This window comes from Sardina pilchardus, chromosome 7 (assembly GCF_963854185.1).
Source record: "Sardina pilchardus chromosome 7, fSarPil1.1, whole genome shotgun sequence".
Classification (NCBI taxonomy): Eukaryota; Metazoa; Chordata; class Actinopteri; order Clupeiformes; family Clupeidae; genus Sardina; species Sardina pilchardus.
The window spans coordinates 9535815-9556681 of NC_085000.1; the positions used below are offsets into that span (position 1 = coordinate 9535815).

Genomic DNA, 20867 nt, shown 5'->3' on the forward strand with positions numbered 1-20867 from the left:
AAAGGGGAAAAAATCTCGTCAGATTGGAAGCCGTTCTAGTTAGCAACCCGCTACAGTTGACCGATACATTGTTACGGAATTAACAATTACATTTATTTCCTAATGGATTGATCCGGTAAGGAACCTTTTACCATAAGTCAATGCAGGATATCGTAAAGACAGCCAGTGCAGATGCAAACACCAATCTGAATTCTGATTTTAGAACAATTCTTATATTGTCACAAGCTAGCAAACACTACTTAGCGGTAGCTTGATGGTTGTTTAGCAAGAAATCCAGTCGGCGAGCTAAACCACTTAAAGTTAGCTAGCTAGCTCTGGATGATTAAATGTTGGTATTAGAAGGGGAGGCACAGAGCATTCGGTGTTGTATGTGGATAACCCAAATTCATTAATATGAATAGCGTTACAGCAATCTCATATAAACCGGCTAGCATTCTATCGTTGACCTGTACGAATTCTTCGTTTGCTAGGTGGCCAGCTAGCTAACCAACATAGATTACCCATCCATTTAGCGTCGTTGCTACCTAGTCATAAGGTAGCAAGCATGCTAACTTATCACAATTCCTCACATTACTTGAGCCGGTCGCAAATTGGTAACATTATCTAGCCTTGCAATTGAAATTAGTTATCGATGCTTCACTGCGAGAAGACAATCGTATTTCTCTGACGTTTAGATTTTGCAACGCTCTTAAACTTGCATCTGACATGAAATACGTAGCCAGATACGCCATCACCTACTGATGGATGGTCAGAACCTCAACATGTTAAGTTACAGTGTTGGGACAATCCGAACAAACGTTACATCTATTCTTCAGCCTCTGAATGTGTGTTTACAAAGTGAAGGTAGTGTGACCTCAACCGGGCAGTCGCAATCAAATAGCTTACATTTGAAAGTAAAACCAGCCAGCTAACTCTGCTACTAAACAGTCGTAGTTGAAAGTAAAGCCTAGACCATTTGTCAAATGAACTGTGAAGCCATAATCAACCTCTAAACTTGCAGATGTTTTGATTTGATAGTCTCTAGAATTGCCAATAACACGCAGACACATATTAGATGTCATATTTCAAATGGATAACTTTTATTTGTTTCAGGTGCTGCGGGCTTCAGACCTCATCCTACCATTCTTTCTGGAAGGGGTCATGGCACAAAAAGAATGCCCGTCCGAACTCTCTCAGTTGTCTGATTCCCAAGAAACAGACCCAAATGCGGAGCAGGACTCCGGAGTGGAAGATGCTGATGACGATGATGTCAGTAATAATGCCGGCATCTCTGCACAGACCTCTATCATGGAGGGAGAGGGAGAGGGAGAGGGAGATCCTCTTATATTCGTTTCCTTCAAGGGTAACATGGACGATGAAGACTTCCAACACAAACTGGACAACGTCTTGAATGGGATCCCAGACATGCTAGAATTAGGTTTGTTTGTTGTTTGTTTGTGTTCGTCTGTGTATACTGAGCTTAGACATACTTCCTGATCCTGATCTTTAACAGACCTCTTGTGGTGCGTTCATGAGCAACTGGGAAGTGGGAGAATTGTGAGAGTTTGGAGGGGGGATGTCACAGCAGAACTGGGGACTTACAGTTTGAAGTGGGGGCTTTGGGAGAGCATCCAGGAGAATATTTTGACGTCACTCAACATAGTGCAGCTGCATGAAAGCACTATTACCATAACTGTCATGTTTTTAAAAGGAGGTTAGGCAAACTTTTTCATTCAGATAAATCTGCCGAAAAGATGTTTGAACATCGACATTGATCTACAGACATCAGAGTGCATAGTGGATGTGTTCATGTCATGTCATACCATGTTTGGTGTGTTTGATATCCATAAAACTCTGCCAGCCCCACCCCCAACCTTTCCTCACCTTCTTTGTTTTCTCTTATACCACCTGTCTGTTTACTCAGGCCCTGAGAGACTGGAGCCTTGTCGTGTTGAACCATGGAACAGTGTACGAGTCACCTTCAACATCCCTCGGGAGGCCGCAGAGCGACTCCGCCTCCTGGCTCAGAACAATCAACAGCAGTTAAGGGACCTTGGGATCCTCTCTGTACAAATAGAGGGTATGGCTGTTGACTCTCTTTGCAGAAATGGAGCCATAGGCTATCAGTGATTTGATTTGTATACAGGCCTTTTATGATATTTTTTTGTTAAGTTATAATTTACCAACAGGACAAAGAAGTGGACCTTTGATGCTTTCTGCAGTCACTAAGCGGACAAATTGCAAATAAGATGTTTTATTTGTTCAGGCGAGGGGGCAATCAATGTTGGCCTGGCACAGAATCGAGGCCAGGATGTCAGGGTGAATGGACCTGTAGGGCCACCTGGGCAGACACGGATGGATGTGGGGTTCCCCATGCAACAAGGGCCAGGTACAATCCTGTACTAAATGCTTTACTCTTTTTGTATGCCTGGCCATGTGTGTGTGAACTGTGTGGGTGTGAATGTATACGTATGGTAGATTTTTGTACGTGTGTGTGTTTGCACCAGGTTTTTGCATGTATATTATTGACTGACATTTCCTTTCCAATGCATCCTCAGGAGGCATCCGAATGAACAACCCTCAGGTTTCAATGGTGCCCCCAGGCCCAGGCCAAGGAATGGTCCCTGGGGGAAGTGGACAGATGCATCCAAGGGCTCAAAGACCTCCCTCACAGACAGGTAGTTTCACTATGCTAATTAACTCTTTGGATACTTAATACGTCATCTACTGACACACACATGAAATGACTTGCGCATGGTTTCTTGAAGGATTCCACTTTTGTTTATGGAAACAAAGTTACAAGCAGCATGGAGAAAGTATAATTGTTACTATATGAATGCATAAAGTATTTTATTAGTTGGAGAAAGGCGAAAAACACTACTTTTGAAAAAGTGTCTCATCATGGACTTATTCGCGACAGATGCTATGGACCCTATGATGTCAGGTATGGTGGCCCAACAGCAGCAGCAGCAGCAACTTCAGCACCCACAGGCTCCCCATATGCCTCCAAACCCCATGGGTCCTCAGGGTCACCACATGCAAGCCATGCAGGCTAACCGGCAGCTAAATCCAGCCGCCCTGCAACACATGCAGCAGCAGCAGCAGCATCAACAGCAGCAGCAGCAGCAGCAGCAACAGCAGGCCCAGTTGGCTCAGCTTGGCGGTGTCCGCGGTCCATTCAACGCCTCTGGTCAAATGCCTGTGCCCGCTGGCTGGAACCAGCTCCCATCAGGGGTTTTACAGCCTCCTCCCGCCCAAGGACCCATGGGACCCGGCTGGAGGAAGCCGCCACCACAGGCTCAGATGGGCCAGCGGCCCTCCCTGGCTACGGTCCAGACACCGAACCATCCTCCACCTCCTTATCCTTTTGGGAGTCAGCAGGCTTTCAGTGCTATGGCGCAGCAACAGCAGCAGCAGCAGCAGCAGTTGCAGCAACAGCAACAGCAGCAGCAGGCAGGAGTCAACCAGTTTGCAGCCCCTCAGCCTAAATGCCCCCCACAAGGAGCGCCAGGTGTTCCAGGCCCAAGGGGTCCAGCACCTGTCCCACCGTCGTCTACTCCACAGGGAAGCCTGTCTGCTAAGTCACCGGGGTCATCATCCTCGCCATTCCAGCAGGGTTCACCTGGGACGCCTCCCATGATGGGCCAAGGCCAAGGTCAGCTTGGCCCTCGTCCTACTACGCCGCAAGGTTTCCCTCAAGGTGTGGGCTCACCTGGAAGAGCAGTGTTGGGTCAACCGGGGCCCATGCAGCAAGGGTTCATGGGAATGCCTCAACATGGACAGGTTCCACAAAACAATATGGGAGGTATGTTTTTGTCAGCAGCACACTCTGTGTCTCACAGCAAAACTAATACAGAGTGCAACAACAAATTGCTATGATCATGGTCAGAAAAAACAAAGGTGGCAATTTGCGAAATTGCAGAAATTTCACACAGAACCTTTCATAGTTTTTTTCTGAGGGGAGACTGTACAAAAAGCATAAGACATTGGAACATGAGTTAGGAAGTGAATTAAAAGCGTGGGTGCATTTCTAAAGAACAACAGACACCCATGGGGCCATACAGTTCCCCAAGACCGTAACGTTTGCTGTGTTGAATCAAAAATGGCCATGAATGAACCTAAACTGCTTTAAAGTTCCTCAGTAGTTATACTTTGTAATCATAGCCTTGCTTTGTTACTTGTACTCAATGACTAATTTGGTTTCAGGTATGCCCAAACGGATGCCCATGGGCTTCCCTAATGTACCAGGCAATCAAAACTTTGTCCAAGGCCAAGTGACAGCCAGCGGACCTGGGACACCTGCAGTTGGTACCAACCCCCAGGTGCAGAATAGCCAGGGTATGGCACACACAGGTAAGCATGCTAATTATCCCTGTGATGCACTGAAATGTTAGCATTGTATGCATTCAACATTATATGTGGGCTTTTGTCATCTCATCATTAACATATTCATCATTTTAGGGACACAACCATCTGTTTCAACACAAAACCACATGCAGCCTAACCTCCTTCATGGTGGCGTAATGGGCCATCACGGTGGCATGGCAGGTCAGACTCCAGGTGCCACCCCAGGGACCAGCATGGGCCAGCCCCAGCAAAACATTCAGGCTCAAATGATGGGCATGCAGTCTCAGCATCAACCCATGCCGGTAGCCTCCTCTCCAGGCCAGATGGTGCAGGCCCAAGGAGGTGGCCAGACGGTCCTCTCTCGGCCAGTCAACCCAGGGCAGAGAGGGATGACTCCTCCAAAACAGATGATTCCTCAGCAAGGGCCAGGGGGTGTTATGCCGAATCAAGGTCAACTTGGGGGAGGCCCGGGACATCAGGCATTACTTCTACAGCAGCAGCAGCAACAACAACAACAACAACAGCAGCAGCAGCAGCAGCAGCAACAGCAGCAGCAGCAACAACAGCAACAGCAACAAAACGCCATGATGGAACAGATGGTGGCCAATCAAATGCAGGGAAACAAGCAGGCCTTTGTGGCAAAGGGTCAACCAGGGGTAATGCAAGGGCAGATGATGAGAGGTCCATCGCCCAATATGGCGCAGTTCCAGGCTCAGATGGGACAGCAACAGCAGCCAATGGTCCAGCAGCAGCAACAACAACAACAAATGGCTCAAATGCAACAGCAGCAGTTACAGCAACAACAACTGCAACAACAGCAACATCAGTTACAGCAGCAGCAGCAGCAACATCAAATGCAGCAGCAGCAACAACAACAACAACAACAACAACAACAACAGCAGCAGTTACAGCTTCAGCAGCCGCAACAGCAGCAACAACTGCAACAGTTACAACAGCAGCATCAACAGATGCAACAGCAGCAGGCCCAACAGATTCCCATGAATAATAATCCCAATCAAGCAATGGGTATGCATGGACAACAAATGCGACTTCCTGGACATCACATGGTCCAACAACAACAGCTGCAACATCAGCAACAACAACAACAGCAGCAGCTGCAGCAGCAGAAACAGCAGCAGCAGCAGGTCATGCAACAACTTCAGCATCAACAACAGGCTGCTCAGCATCAGCTGGGAGATGCTAGTGGGACTGGTGGTGAAATGGGCCAACAGGCAATGCTGCCTGACATGCAGGTACAGCAACAGCAGCAAGGTATGATCGGAGGTCCTCAACATATGCAGGGGAACGGTCACTTCCCTGGACACGGTGGGATACCGTTCAACCCTCAGTTTGCTGGACAGATGCCCATGGGAGGTCCTTGTGGACAGGCAGGAGCATTCCCTGTGAACAAGGATGTGACGTTAACAAGCCCCCTCTTAGTGAACCTCCTCCAAAGTGATATATCCGCTGGCCAGTTTGGTGGAAAACAAGGGGCTGGGAATGCTGGTGCCAACCAGAATAAACCTAAAAAGAAGAAACCCGCACGCAAGCCTAAGAAACCCAAAGGAGGTGAAGGACAATTATCAGAAGGTCTTGGGTAAGTAATGTTTATGTCACTTGAGACTGAAAGTAACATCTATTTGTAGTTTTGCGAAATAATTATTGTGATGCATGTTGCCCAATTTCTTTAGTCTTGAATCAACGCCTGGCTTAGAGGACATGGAGTTGCCAGGGATGAGTACTGACCAAGGAGGTGCACTGGACCCCAAAATGTCTGATTTTGCTAACAGACCTGCTGGTAAGAAAAATGTTAACATGCTTATAAGGTTATCAGTTAGTTATCTAGCTAATCAGAATAGTGCTACCAAATGTATCGGGTCTTTTAAGTGATTAAGTGTTTTTTCTTACGCTTCTTACCTTAGGTTTTCCTGGTTCACAAGGGGATCAAAGGGTACTACAGCAAATGCCACTTCAGTTTATGGCTCAACAGCAGCAGCCACCACCACAACAACAACAACAGCAGCCGCAGCAACAAACGCCTCAGCAGCAACAGATGCAACAGCTTCAACAGCAGCAGTTACAACAACAGCAGCACATGCAACAGCAGCAGCAGCAGCAGCAGCAGATCCAGCAACAGCAAATGCAACAGCAGCAGCAGGTGCACATGCAGGGTATGCAGTTAGCCCCAGGGCAAGCAGGACCAATGCCACCTCAAGGTCAGCCTCAAATGCTCCCACATCAGTTGCAGCAGGCACAGCATCATCAACAACAGCAGCAGCAGCAGCAACAACAGCAACAACAGCAAATGTTAATGATGATGAAAATGCAAGAGCAGGCAAAGAACAGAATGCCACTGCAACAGGGTGGACACCCCTCCAGGGGCCTTATGAATCCTGCTGAAGCTCAAAGAATGCCTGTATCCCAGCAGAGCAACATGTCTGTAATGATCAACCTGCAAGGACATGGCGGCGTGCCACCTTCCCCAGACAAATCTAGGGGAGTGCCCGTCATGGTAAATCCACAGATGGCAGGGGCTGCAAGGAGAATGCCACATCCAGCAGAGTCTGGGCAGGGACAAGGCGGCACCCCGGGTATGGGAGAAGACGTTTCTGGAACACACAACATGCAGGAAAGAGTGCCTCTAGAGATGGGCCTTCAGGCAGGGAATGGCTCCCAGCAACTTGTCAACCAGGGCAACAATCTGATGAAGCCGGGGCCCCCATCAGTGCCTCAGCACCCTGGAGCCAGCCCTCAGCAACAACAACAACAACAGCAGCAGCAACAACAGCAGCAGCCACCACCACCACAGCAGGGTTCCATGCCAGGGTCACATAATCTCCATTTCCCCAACGTCCCTACCACTTCTCAGAGTTCTCGCCCCAAAACACCCAACCGAGCAAGCCCCAGGCCTTACCACCATCCGCTCACTCCCACTAACCGTCCACCAAGCACCGAGCCTTCAGAAATCAGCCTTTCACCTGAACGTTTGAATGCTTCAATTGCTGGTCTTTTCCCTCCGAAGATAAACATCCCTTTGCCACCCAGGCAGTCTAATCTTAACAGAGGATTTGACCAGCAGGGTCTGAATCCCACAACCTTGAAGGCAATTGGACAGGCTCCACCAAGCCTGAATCTGCCTAACAACAATAATAATGCTGGTGGGAATAATAACGGTCAGCAGGCTTTCCCAGGAAGTGGTAACACAGGAAGTACAGGTGGGAAACAAGACAAACAATCTGGAAGTGGACAAGCGAAACGAGCGAGTCCTAGCAATAGCCGAAGATCTAGCCCAGGGTCGAACAGGAAAGCTACTGCTCCCAGCCCAGGAAGACAGAAAGTGGCCAAGATTGCATTAACGTCTCCTCCACTCCAACAGCAAATGGTTAGCCCACAGTCTATGATGAGTCCCACCTCACTGCAACCAAGCCCTGTCTCGGTACAGGCCTCACCTATGGATGCACAGCAGATGCAAAACTCTTTCCAAGGTCCCCCTGGTCAGGCTGACCATTTGAGTCAAGGACAAACGGCATTGCCACAAGGCGAACAACGACAAATGGTTCAGTCACCGAGAGACCAGACGGCTCCAAGAATGGCAAGTCCGCGGGTTGCTGCCGTGGAGTCAAAACCTCTGGAATCTAAGAATGTACCGGATCAACCAGCTGCTGAGGAAAAGCATCAATCTCAGATAGAATCGCAACAGGATGTTGGCTCCAGTGGTCCGCCAGGTTTTAGGGATGCCCCAACCTCTCTGAATCAGCTGTTGGACAGTTCAATCTCACCGTCCGTATCAATGAAGCCACCACAGGGTGCACCTCAGGGGACTGTGGATGCTGCACAGAAGGAAAGCCCTCGTTCCCTACCAGAGCAGGCAAGCCAACGGAATCCCAGAACCCCCCAGGGCACTGAAGGTGGGGCTTCATTGGGTCCTAGTGAGCCTAAGCTTAGTTCAACCCCAAGTCCTAAACTAAATCTCAGCAGCAGTCCCAGCTTACACCCTCCTAGTGTTACCCTTAGCGTTAGCCCCAGTCCCACATTTAGTCCCAGTCCCAATTCGAATGTTAGTCCTAGTCCACAGACTAATCCTGCTGTTAGTCCGAGTCCAAATCCCAACCCTAAAGCCATGTCAAATAATATGTCAACCGTTTTGCAGAGGCCAAACCCTTCAACAGCTATTGCCACCAATCAGATCACAGTGTTTGTCACCTCTAATCCAATTAGTTCTGCCACCAGCACTCCCCCGCAGGTGCCTCCGATGGTTTCCACTGTAGTCGCAGTTTCAAATAAAAACCTTCAGAGACCTCTAGAGATGAGTCAGCAGACCCCTGCCCAAACCCGCCCAGCGCAGTTCATAACGACCCCTGTGTTTTTCCAAGTACCGGCTGCCTCAGTACCCTCGAGTACCAATGTGGTTTCCCAGCCGGTTACCATGGTTGGTCCCATTCAGGTGTCTGCTAATATACAGCTCACACCTGCACCCATGGCGACTATAACCTCGACAGCTCCGATGACTGTTGCAACACATTCCCCAGCCATGAGCTCGGCCGCCGGCCAGCCCACTGCTCGTGCTGTGGTAGGACACCTTCAGGTGCAAGTCCCCAGCACTCACGCGTCCCCAGTCGCAGCGCACCCTCCACCCCAGCAGCCGAGCCCAGGCACTCCAAAGCAGGAGAGCCCACCGGAGGCGTCGGGCTTGAAGTCCAGTCCTGTTGCACAGGTGTCGCCTCGCCCCACGTCGTCCCCCAGTATCACCTCCCCTTTCCAGCAGCCCTTGTCCTCTCCCCCAATGTGCTCTAGCCCAGGTGCTGCACCCAGTGCCCGAAGGAGCCCCCTGTCCCCGTTAGCCACGGGAGCTAAGAGCAAATCTGCCACTCCTGCTCCAGCTGGAAAACCTGGCGCAGCGGAGCACGCGCACGTCTCTGATAGCAGTCCCCCAGTGAAACAAGAGGTCGCTGCCCAGCAGACACCAAATGCAGGTGCTGCTCCCCCCCAGGCTGCCCCTTCCCCAGCAGTTCCGGCTGAACCCATCTCCTCTCCTCAGAACACTTCCTCCCCGCCTGCCTCTGCCCCTGTTGTTCCTGCTCCAGTCCCAGCTCCTGAGCCTGTGCCCCCTGCACCCAACACAGCACTTACTGCCTTGCCCTCTTCACCTGCTGCTGTGCCCACTACACCTATCCCTGCTCCCACCTCTAGTCCAGCTACTGTTCCCATTCCTGTCCCTGTTGCCAGCCCGCCACCCTCCAGTTCCCCTGTGGGGTCAACTGTCGCTGCTGCTGCTGCTGCTGCAAGCGTCGCTGCTACTGTCCCAGGACCAACCACCCCCACTGTTAGTTCTCCACCTGTTTCAACACTTCCAGCACCTGCTGGAGCCCAGCCTTCCTCTGCACCCATGGAGACCAGTTTACCAGAGCCAGCAAAATCTGTGGTACCTGTGGAAGAGGCACCAAGTGCTTCAGGTAAATTCCTGTTTCATATTTTATGTCCCATCATGTCACTACTATATAATTAAAGTAGGTTAAGGAGAAACGCCTTAATGAAGTCGGGCTGCCCATGATTTAACATTTGAGTTGCTGGTGCAAGCACTGTGCACAAAGGGGGGGAATTATTGTATCATTGGGATGAATATTGTCCAACTCTATGAATAATGTAAGGCATTCCTTCTATTTCATCACCCCATATGGAGATTCATCACCTCTCATCATTTTATATACTGTATCTGACATTGACTCTGGGCAAAATGGAGCATTTGCTTACCCCTGATTTGTCCACCCCTGTCAGTGACTTAAGTTTCCATGCACACCATATTCCAAATAAGGACCATATTCTGGTTATGGCAACATTCAGAATAAGATGTTTCTATGTGTAGCGGAAACACAATATTTCCATGTATATATCTAATCAGCATATGCTGAATAAAGTAGTGGCTTGCAGTAGAAGTAGTGTCTGTCATGACATCTCAGTGGTCTCTGTCCCCGAATTACATTCATTACCACAAAATATTTGAATTTACAGTGTGCATTACAAGTGAGCATACAATGTTTTCACCCATCTATAAATTCCATCTTGACATTTGAACTTTCAAGTTTTAATGCATAAATTGACCTCGTCTTCACTCTAGAAGTGCAAACTTTTTGCCACACTTTGTTTGCCAAGTGTCAGTGCATGAAAACAAACAAACAAACAAACAAACAAACAAAACTCAAAACCTGAATATTGTCGTTATTCTGAATAAAACCGGAATATGGTGTGCATGGAAACGTAGTCATTATGTGCTGTGAATTGTATTAAATTGAGCTAACACCTGTGCATTTTCAGCTCCTGGTCAACCTGAACCTGCCCAGCAGGAAAAGGCCTCAAGTGAAAAAAGCGGTAAAGATCACTATAATATTTGTATGATCTTGTGTGCTATAATATAATCATGTTAATGTTGCATGAATCACATTTAAGAATGCTATGTGGTAAGAGCACTTCATAGTGAGATGTAATTTTGTGATTTTATTTCTTCTGCCTCCAGGAGAGGAAGCTGCTCCTGTTGTCGAGCAAGGGTAAGACTACATTGCCTCACAATTAGAGTAATAGGCCCGAAGTGCTTTTATAAAGTGAGACATCAAGGAGGTAACTTTTTACAATTGTTTACACTTTTTGTTTGCTTTAAAGCTTTTTCTTTACTCTTCTAAGTTTGTTTTCTGACACTACCCATCTCCTGTGAGATGGGCGTTGAAAACCAGTCTACACCATACCATACCTCGTCTCAGTTGGGCAAATAAAACATTAACCGTTATGCAGCGACACAGTAGTTTACTGCTGTTTTTCCACTTCTATAACAGATGGGCAAAGAAAAGAAAGACGCCTGTCAGCTTAGTCCCCAGGTATGTATGTGCTGAACACGTGCTTGCTCTGCACAGACATGTGCAAGGGGCAACGCTGACCAATTGTTGTAACAAGATGAAGAAGACGATGGACATGACGTCTGTGGTAGATGAGGAAAAACAGCAAGTCAGATTCTGGTTAAAGGGGCCATAGAAATGGCGGCTCTGTCCCCTCAAGCTGATATACATATAATAAACCAGCTGAAACGGATAAAGAGGGGAAAAAGGACGAAAGGTCAAAGACTTATCTAATGCCCAGTGTGATTCGGATGGTAACATGCTGCTTTGCTTTCCCTACGTCTCTCTCTGCCTTTGACTTCATCTGCCCATCACGTCCCCTCCTCCCTCCGCACCTCTCTTTCAGGGACACTAGGGGCGCTGCTGAGGCGAAGGCGAAGGGCCCCAGTCGACGCAGCTCGCGAGCGGAGAAGGAGGCTGAGGAGGAAGCGGCAGACAATGGGCAAAGGAAGAGGACTGGCAGACCTGGATCTGCATCCTCCAGCACAGGGAAAGGTGTGTGTGTGTGCATGTGTGTGTAAAACTTGTAAGATGTGCACGTCCCAACACAGGTCTACATGTTGTTCTGCAGAGAGCGTGTTCAAGGTTGGCTGGGTTCTGCGAATTTGGATTTCGCCCGGGAGCTCAGGCTGGTAACCTGCACATCTATCTCCTCTGTTCCTTGCCAGAACCTTTGGCTCCAATCGCAAACTTAGCTTATCCAAAAGATGGGGAAGACGGGGAAGTGGTCTGATAGGTTGAAGGATTATCCAAGCGTACAGAGTCATGATTTGAACCATGGGGTCAAGACCGCGTAGATTAGCTTCGGCATGTTAGCATACGGCATTTTCAAGTATGGCGCCTCATGGAGCATTTAGAACCAGCTCCATGCACGAAAATCCGTGTTGGGCACTAGCTCTCATGCGCTTACATTTAGGGTGGGCGGGTACTTATCTGGCAGCTACAGCCAAACGTTACTCAGTGTGGGAATCCACTCAGACTCAGGTGTGCGTGCCCGATCAACTTTTTCTTCTTGTTACGCGGCAAGCAAGGTATGTGCATCGCCACCCTCTGAACTGGAGGACAACTCTCTTTATACAGAATGTCCAATAAAAATCAATGTTGGTCCATGCGTCATTTCCAGCTTTGGACCTTGGCGCATGGTCAGAGCCAACTGGTGCTGGATCCGAGCTCCAGTGTTCAATACATCAATATGCCGTTGACTATGATTTGGCCTGATTTACTAGCCTAGCCTCCGCCATTCATTTGTATGGAGGGCGGGACCTAGACACGCTCTCCAGTTATATAATACCTCCATGATTTGAATGATGCCAATAAAGCTTGACAGTCCTGCTCCTCCTCCAAGAGAGCACGCCTCTTGTGCAGTTGAAATAAAGTGCAGACTCCCCAAACTAATGTTCAATCTTAGAAGATTGAGTTTAGTATGGTGATAGCCAATTGTTGCATACAGAATTATTTTATGACCTAATGAACAGTGTTTCAGACCTGCAAGTCTTCAGGTTTGTCAGTAAGCCTTGAGTGCATATAGTGTGAGGATAGTGTGAGCATATCCATTTACATTGTTTGCACATATTTTATGGTCAGCTTATGACTTATCTCCACCTGCTGACATGTGGCAGAGTTTTACAATGTCTCCATTTTCCATTTTCTACTCCATCAGAAGCAAACACTGGAGCCAGCCCCACCCAGGCCAAACGAAGGAAGTCGAAGTGATCATGACGCGCTACACCTGTGAAATGAATTATTCATTTGTTTTTTTCTTCTGTGAATTAATTTTATCTGCTGTTCCTTCAGAATCATGTTTTCACAGAGAAAGTAACCATGTACAGATATTTGTTTTTAAAAAGAAACAATATTGATGTATTTTGTGAGGTCTTATTTAGGTTTAGTGTGTGTGTGTGTGTGTGTGTGTGTATGTATGTGTGTGTGTGTGTGTGTGTATGGGTTTTGTTTTATGTTTTCTAATGCTGGATTAATCATGTGATGAAGCCTGGTAATTAAAATATCATGTCTATTGTAAAATTATGTTGCAGAACTGAATTAAATTTTCTACTTTTTTGTCTCGTGATGACATTAATAAAAATCTGTATGTATTTCTGATTCTTATACATTTTTCTTGCTTTGTTCAGATTATCAACAGTGTGCTTTTACATTAAGTATATTGTTATTAAGGCAAAAACCTTATAATATAACCTTAAAAATCCTTATAATTCAACTTGGGCTAGTCTGTGCAACACAATTTTGGACTGGAGCATCTCTACAACCTGAGGGGTATTTCACAAAAGTAGAATTAAGACATCCAAGATAGGTGATAAAGTGAGGCTTGACAGCGCGTTGTCTGGTCATCCCTGCTCAACTCGTTTCACTAACGTCAATCCAGGATGAATAGGAGCGACTATGTCATGATACGTGCGCGTTCTGGTTTCTCCCCCAAATAATTAGTTGGAATAAAAAAAGACACAGATAATAGTGTCATTCATGAATGGGGAATCATGGCTGTTTCTGTATAATCATGACTTTTGTCATTTATCTCAGTAATTAAACTTAAAAGGTTAAACTAATATATAGACTCATTACATGCAAAACAAGATATTTCAAGCCTGTATGTGTTATAATTTTGATGATTATGGCTTGCAGCTTATGAAAACCCAAATTCAAAATCTCAGAAAAATTTAATATTACATGAAATCAATTAAAAAACACAAATGTCGACCCTCTGAAAAGTATAATCATGTATGTGTACTCACTACTTAGCTTGGGCCTCTTTTGCATGAATGGCTGCCTCTGTGCGGCGTTGCATAGATGACATCTGCCTTCATCTCTCATCTTTCCCTTGGCAATGCCCCATAGATTCTCTATTGGGTTCAGGTCAGGCTAGTTTGCTGGCCAATCAAGCACAGTAATACCATAGTCGGCAGGTGCCACTGCCAAGTCCTGCTGGTAATGAATTCAGCATCTCCATAAAGCTTGTCTGCTGAAAGAAGCATGAAGTGCTCTAAAATATCCTCTTTTTTTTAAATGTACCTCTTTAACTTTATTTGTAACACAATATTTGTTCGGCAAAAGCCGAGCTTTTTTCCACACAATTTCCTGAACAAAAGGGCTCCAATAAAACTTCGCCCTACGAGTGATTTTTTTTTGTTTTTGCTTGAAAAATTTGGCGTATATGCTTATTGTTACACTTCTTGTCAACCAGATCGATTCCATCCAAACAAAGGCTATATTGCAATACATTCTGAGTACCCTGATGGGATAAATGGTTTCTAATCAGTTGGGTCAGCCCTGTGGGGATAGCCCTAATCAATGAGTTGAACTCCCTAAAAGGGATTGGAAAGCAGTGGGTTGATAAAAATTGCTCATATGATAAGATGTTGCCAGAACTATCAAACAGCGATATAACATTTTGTATGCCATTATCAACCCATATGGGGAAAAACAGAGATTTGTTCCTGATAGTTATTTGCTCATTATTCCAAAGTAGCATTTTGTGAGGAGAAAAATTGTGAACAAAACATAATCTCCAAGACACTGTGATTAAACTTAGAAGAAACCGGTTATTTTGTAGGTGAATAATTGCACTTCAGAATTAGAGAGACCCCCAACCTGGCTAAATATATAGCTAGGGATAAAAAAAAAACATATAGAATTAGCTTATATGAGACATCTTCTTATCCATCCTACTTTAAATGAAAACTGTATCAGAGAACTCCAGGAAATCTAACCCAGGGCTTTAGAACTAGATAATGCTTCTTTTTTTAGCTTATGTGGTTTATTTTTCCAAATGAAATCCAAAAAGATTTTGTTTATCTCTTATAGTTTTGTCAGTGATAAATAGCGGAATAGAGGGGTATACAAAATGAGACAAACCATCCACTTTTGCTAGGAGGACTCCCGCCCAGCATACTCAAATCTCTCTGCAGCCAAGAATTAAGAATATTCTTGGCTTTAATAATTTTCCCTGAAAAGTTTAAAGTTTGCCTACCATTTATTTCTTTAACTATACCAAGCTCTATATATCCTGGTAGACGGCTGCGTTGACTCTGGACATAATAAAACACAGTGGATCAACACCAGATGGTATAGCTCCCCAAATCAGCACAGACTGGAAACTTCATACTGGACTTCAAGCATCTTGGATTGTGTGCCTCTCCATTCTTTCAGACCTTGGTTTTCAAATGAGATTTGCTCTCATCAGAAAAGAGGACTTTGGACCACTGAGCACAGACCAGTTATTTTTTTTCTTCAGCCCAGGTAAGATGCTTCTGATGTTTGTTGTTCAGGAGCGGCTTGACAAGAGGAACATGACATTTGAGGCCCATTTCCAGGATTTGTTGTGTGTTGTGGTTCTTGATGCAGTAACTCCAGCCTCAGTCCACTCCTTGTGAAGCTCCCCCACACTTTTGAATGGACAATCCTTGCCCAGGCTGTGGTCAGCCCTGCTTCTTTTACATCTTATTCTTCCACAGTTTTCCCTTCCACTCAACTTTCTATTAACATGCTTTGATACAGCACTTTGAGAACATTCAACTTCATTAGAAATTGGCTATTGGCTTTCCATCCATTGTGTCAATGACAACGGTCATGTCAGGAGTCATACGAATGTGAACCAGACTATCATGTTGCCGCTCCATCATTCTTTATGTAGATCAGTGAGGGTCGAGGCCCGAGGTGCGAGGGAGGACGTAAGCGCTGAATGAGAGGCACCCTGAGAGACCAAAAGGCTCAGGATCCCTTCGCAGGCGGTTTGGATGATTTAGCTGATTAGAGTGTGACACTTTGAGCCTACAATATTGAACCTTCTCACAATATTCTACATTTCTGAGATTTTCAATTTGGGGTTTTAATAAGCTGTAGCCTGGCCTATGCCATAATCATCAAAATTAGCTCAAATAAAGGCTTGAAATATTTGTCTTTGCATGTAACGAGTCTATATGATATATCAGTTTCACGTGTTAAGTTGAATTACTGAGATAAATGAACTTTATCACAATATTCCAATTTTTCGAGTTTCACCTGCATATTAGTAGAACAACGTCATCCATAGGCTTACTGTCCAATCAGACAACGTGATGACCACGTTTCAAACAATGGAGGGGTCCGTTTGTGTTCCCAAGACTTGCCATATATGCTTGAACGAAATACTTGAAATGCAAGGCCACCCGATAACCGAGGAGCAAGCGTGGGCCCTGTGTTTCCAGTTGAGTACTCTTCTGAAAGATTATTCAAGTGAGCGCGTAGTCCACGACGAGACACCCGACACCCCTCGTTTACCTGGAGTAGAGGACATTATTTTCTCCAACGATGGAAGTGTTTGTTTCAAAGGTATACCAGGCTACAGACTAGGCCTACTCGTGTTGGGGGAATGGCACAAAAAAAAGATGGTTTAAAGCCCAAACATTTCTCTTTTTTTCAGACTCAAGTAGACCTATTTTCGGCAGAGAGGATCAGGTAGGTCTAATGAAAGTAGCCTAATCATGCCATCCATGACAGACAATAGGTCTAACTGCATAGCCTTAGTAGGCTAAACGTCACATTGAAATATAAAATCAGGTTTTTTTCATCCCATTCATGCTAACATTTTAACGCACTGTGTCAGATAGTTGACCAACTTGGTCGCCTTGTTTACTACTGTCTTGACTGGGGGCTTGAACATGACGTTGAGCGAGAGCTGCACGAAGTTCTTGCTCTCCTTCTCTGCCGAATGATAAACGTGAACCCCTTCACCGATGCGTCTTTTATGACTATAGGCCTTCCTGATGTCATTCAGGTAAGAATCCTGTTGAAAGCCAGTGTATAGGCTACACATAGTTTTAGTTCTTTGTGAAGTTTATAGAGAATGCTATTCATAGGCCTACTATACACAGATGTAGGCTTACCGCAGAGCGTTAAACAATATGACTGCCGCCCAGTTCTGCACATATTCTCTCCAGAATTAATCACGCTAGTCAATTTGTCTCCAAATCTTCCATCCTTACTTTTGTGTATGTAAATGATTGTGTGCATAGTGTGTGTTCTTGTTTTGGTGTATACAGTATGTGCGTGTGCCTGTGTCTGTGTGCGCGCGCGCGCACATGTGTAGCCGATATGGGCCCCCGTGGACTTTCCATAAAACTTGGCATATAGGGTTTCAAATGTTGAGCAGAATTGAATTGAATTAATTAATTTCTGTGTACAATTAGTGACTGTACACCAAACGGCCTGTAAATGGTGGAGTCGAGCGACACACACACACACACACACACACTCACTCACACACTCACACACTATGACCCCCTACACACATGTACACAAAAGCAAGCACATACACACATTAATTTACATGCAAGAGTAGAGCATGGAGTAGTAGACAGTTTGACAATAGTACATCTCCTCAAATAGTTAAATGGTCAAATAGTTCAGTTGGATTTTTCAATGTTGGGTACCTCTGTGTAGGTGTGTGAAAATCGCTTGGATGGCTCTGTTCAGGCAGCACATCATTACAAGACTGTCTGCTCATTACTGCTCTCAGAGAGCATTGCGCTGTACCACTCCCTCCAAAGTCATAAGACATCTAGCAAGGTAAGCAGAAGTACATGTTTAATGCTTTTGAGACGGCTTCCCTTTTGTTCTTTCATGTACTTCCAAAGTTTGTGTATTTTGGTATAACCCTATTCATAATAATAATATCAACGAGACCTTGTGGGCTGAAATGTGTTAAATACTGTGAGTGCCTCCTTCCAAAAGGCCTCTTAATCAGAAACTATTTCAAAAAATGATTTGCAGAGTCTTCAAAAGTTTTTGGAATCTGACAGATCATCGCCAATTCATAATGATTCAAATCAGGTAGGTAAAATAGTCATATTTTGTAGATTATCACTGGTAGGCTACATCTGCCCCTCTGCTTGTCAAATCCATAATATTGTGCATGATCTTGCATAGATTCATGCATGGAAATATGTGGTAGAAGAGATACAAAGTGGAAAACCTTTGAGGCCATGCTTCAGAACCTGTCCATCGAGTGCATACCAACCTCCAGAAAAGTTGCTCCCATTTGACCGCCTGAAGAAAGATATTGAATGCAAACAGTACGCTCTACGAAAAGTACAGGTGAGACACTTTTTCTGTGTGTGTGGAGGTTGGGTGCCTTCAGATTTTCTGCATAACCTCAAAGCACAGAATGTTGGGATGAAACTTGTTTGTTTGTGTGTGATGTGGTGTTGCATGGTATGATATAATTTTGATGCAACGTCTCTGCCCTCTGTACTACTTCACAGATGGGAGAAAACCCTCTGAAAAAGACAGATCCATGTGATTCTCTTCTGGAGGCCATCCTAGCCAAGCCAAAACTCAGACCTGTAACTGAAAAAAATATTCTCTGCTAACAATAGAAAGTATTTTATTGTGTCAAGTCCATTTCAGTGAATATCTACTATAAGGGTTGAAAAAATATGCAGAAAGACCGTAGATTACTTTCAATTTCATGTTAATAATAATAATAATAATAATTATTAATACATTTTATTTATAATGCAATTTACATCGGTGATCTCAAAGTGCTACAGGTGAAAAACAAAAATACTGTAAGTGTTATAACTAGATAGACTCCTGAATCAGGTGCTCGAAGGCTCTTTGGTGAGTCTGGATCACGTGACCTTATTTCTTAGGTTGCAGAGCGGAAATTGAGAGAGAGGCCTAAAGAAGAGCCTTGCCTTCATGAGTGTCTAATGGCGGAGATACGCATGACTGACCGGCTGGAACTTTTTGCATCTTGCAAAAGAAGGCGTGCCATTCAAAGTATGTGTTCATCTAGAAAATCCCTTTTAGTCTTGCATTATTTACACTTTTACAATGCTTAGAGTTCAGGCAACCTGTGTCCATCTCATGATTATGTATGACATCAGGTCTCAACGTTACGGGTGGGAGGCGACGTGCCCAATCTCTTGGGAGCTACCCAGGCATCAAACGATTGGTATCCAGCACTATTGCCATTTCAGTGTGGTATGTTCTGAGTCTCTCATTAGGTCCCCCTGAAATCATTTCCAAATTAATGTACATCTACAGAGGAAAGACACTGGCAGTGTTCCTGTGACTATTACGATGATTATGAATGCACATCAGACAGAAAGTGACGGACATCAGAAGACTAATCCTGAGCCTAGCCCTGGCAAATGGCAGGTGAGTGACTTAGAATTACAAATCAAATTGTTGTCCATCATACTGGTCATTCTATTTTAGGGTGTTTTTCTCAGGTGTGTTCCTGTTGCTATACCAGAAGTCAGTTTTTTACCTGGCACAACACCTGCTCCAGATGTGAAAGGTAAAATTTCACTCAAATCTAATTAGACACATAGTGCTATATTATATTGATATGGTGCCAAATTGCATCTTAACAACATTAAAGCTTTACTCTGCTTTAATCTAGTATACATCTCTCTTTTTTTATGATTATTTTTATGAAGTGATGAGGGTCAACCAACATATTACAAGTGTAAAACACCTCCAAAGTACCTCATACTTCTTAGTTGATGCGTTGTCTCAATTTCTAGGGTTGTGTGTCCGTCTTGCTGTGTAAAGGTCAGCAGGAGTTATTTTATTCCATCTCCATTCCTGTTCTGACATCCTACCCCATCCAGTGTAATTCACTCAACTGCCCTTCAATGCAATCTCCTCAGATGCGAGTGCCCCACAAGTGGTGTATGGACCTCCCAATAACATTCTTCCGGAGGATAGTGCTGCGGCAAAGTGCTGAGCGAGACCATAGTCATTTCTGGAGGGAGCGCCTGTCATGGGACTGCAGAAAGTGAGTGATGTGTGCACTCCAACTTGCATTAGAACACATTCATTCACACACTTGCCCACTCTATTGGTGTGGTTCTTTTTCTCCCTGTCCCTCTCTTATGCACATACTGTATTTATGTGCTGGTCACTCACTCCACTCACTCACCAATAGTGCATAACTGGGAATTAGCCATGTATAAAATGCTGCACCATGTGTGAGACTGCATAATGTTACTTCGTCGTCAGAGTATTTTGTATTTTTGCAATCCTCAACAAAACTCACCTTTTAATCTGACTGTGGGGTTTCTCAAAGGGTTCCTTTGGTTCTGGAGTCTCTAGCCATCAGTTCTTGTTCCCAGCACAGTTTGGCCATGAGAGGTTGGCACAGCCAGGACATCTGTATAGAGTGTCAGGCTCTCCTGGAGGAAACATGTGACTCTGAGGCCTTTGTGAATTGTGTCACAGGGACCCAAGAGATTTTATAGCTTTTGGCTTTACTTCATGCTCAGAATTCAGGCCCCCACCTTCACTATGTCTGATGCTTTTCCTGGTCAAATGTTTGTGTATAGTCATTTTTAAGTTATTTTCTGAAATTAATGTAATTATTTTGTATTCAGATTTTTACTCATGTGTGAAGCTGAAGAGTTTGTTCACTCGTTTTTTGTTTGTTTTAGTTTTCTTATCATGTTTTGTGTATAGTTGATCACGTTTTGTATATAGTTTTTTTTATTACAATTATTTTTCCTGAATTCAACTAATAAAAAACATGGCTTTGTTTTACTCATTTTTTTTTCCACCATATTTTGCATGCGTTTTGTTACATCACAAGAGAAGTGGGTAGGCTACACCTTGTATAAATCAGACTTCATACTGAACACTATAGCACAAAATACAAACCAC

At 45.0% G+C, this 20867-nt stretch overlaps 2 protein-coding genes across 4 annotated transcripts; both read left to right on the plus strand.

Annotated features, from left to right (window-relative positions):
- The first annotated feature begins 19 nt into the window (after positions 1-19).
- On the plus strand, positions 20-13303 carry ncoa6 (nuclear receptor coactivator 6). 2 transcript variants are annotated; one of them, XM_062540685.1, is made up of 15 exons: positions 20-115; positions 1093-1417; positions 1904-2059; positions 2246-2368; positions 2538-2657; positions 2900-3784; positions 4186-4332; positions 4441-5923; positions 6018-6124; positions 6249-9779; positions 10639-10692; positions 10838-10868; positions 11151-11192; positions 11557-11705; positions 12871-13303. In XM_062540685.1, exons 2-15 carry the CDS (start codon positions 1141-1143, stop codon positions 12921-12923), a joined length of 7158 nt encoding a protein of 2385 aa, XP_062396669.1. In that variant the 5' UTR covers positions 20-115; positions 1093-1140; the 3' UTR covers positions 12924-13303. The 2 variants fall into 2 exon arrangements, with proteins under 2 accessions (XP_062396669.1, XP_062396670.1); XM_062540686.1 differs by lacking the exon at positions 11151-11192.
- Positions 13304-16275: 2972 nt separating this feature from the next.
- Positions 16276-20757, plus strand: zgc:114123 (uncharacterized protein LOC569174 homolog). 2 transcript variants are annotated; one of them, XM_062542148.1, is made up of 14 exons: positions 16276-16532; positions 16624-16658; positions 16807-16977; positions 17643-17768; positions 17973-18032; positions 18129-18296; positions 18464-18544; positions 18854-18983; positions 19091-19158; positions 19251-19364; positions 19439-19506; positions 19736-19763; positions 19862-19989; positions 20281-20757. In XM_062542148.1, exons 1-14 carry the CDS (start codon positions 16280-16282, stop codon positions 20450-20452), a joined length of 1602 nt encoding a protein of 533 aa, XP_062398132.1. In that variant the 5' UTR covers positions 16276-16279; the 3' UTR covers positions 20453-20757. The 2 variants fall into 2 exon arrangements, with proteins under 2 accessions (XP_062398132.1, XP_062398133.1); XM_062542149.1 differs by lacking the exons at positions 19736-19763; positions 20281-20757.
- Positions 20758-20867: the final 110 nt, after the last annotated feature.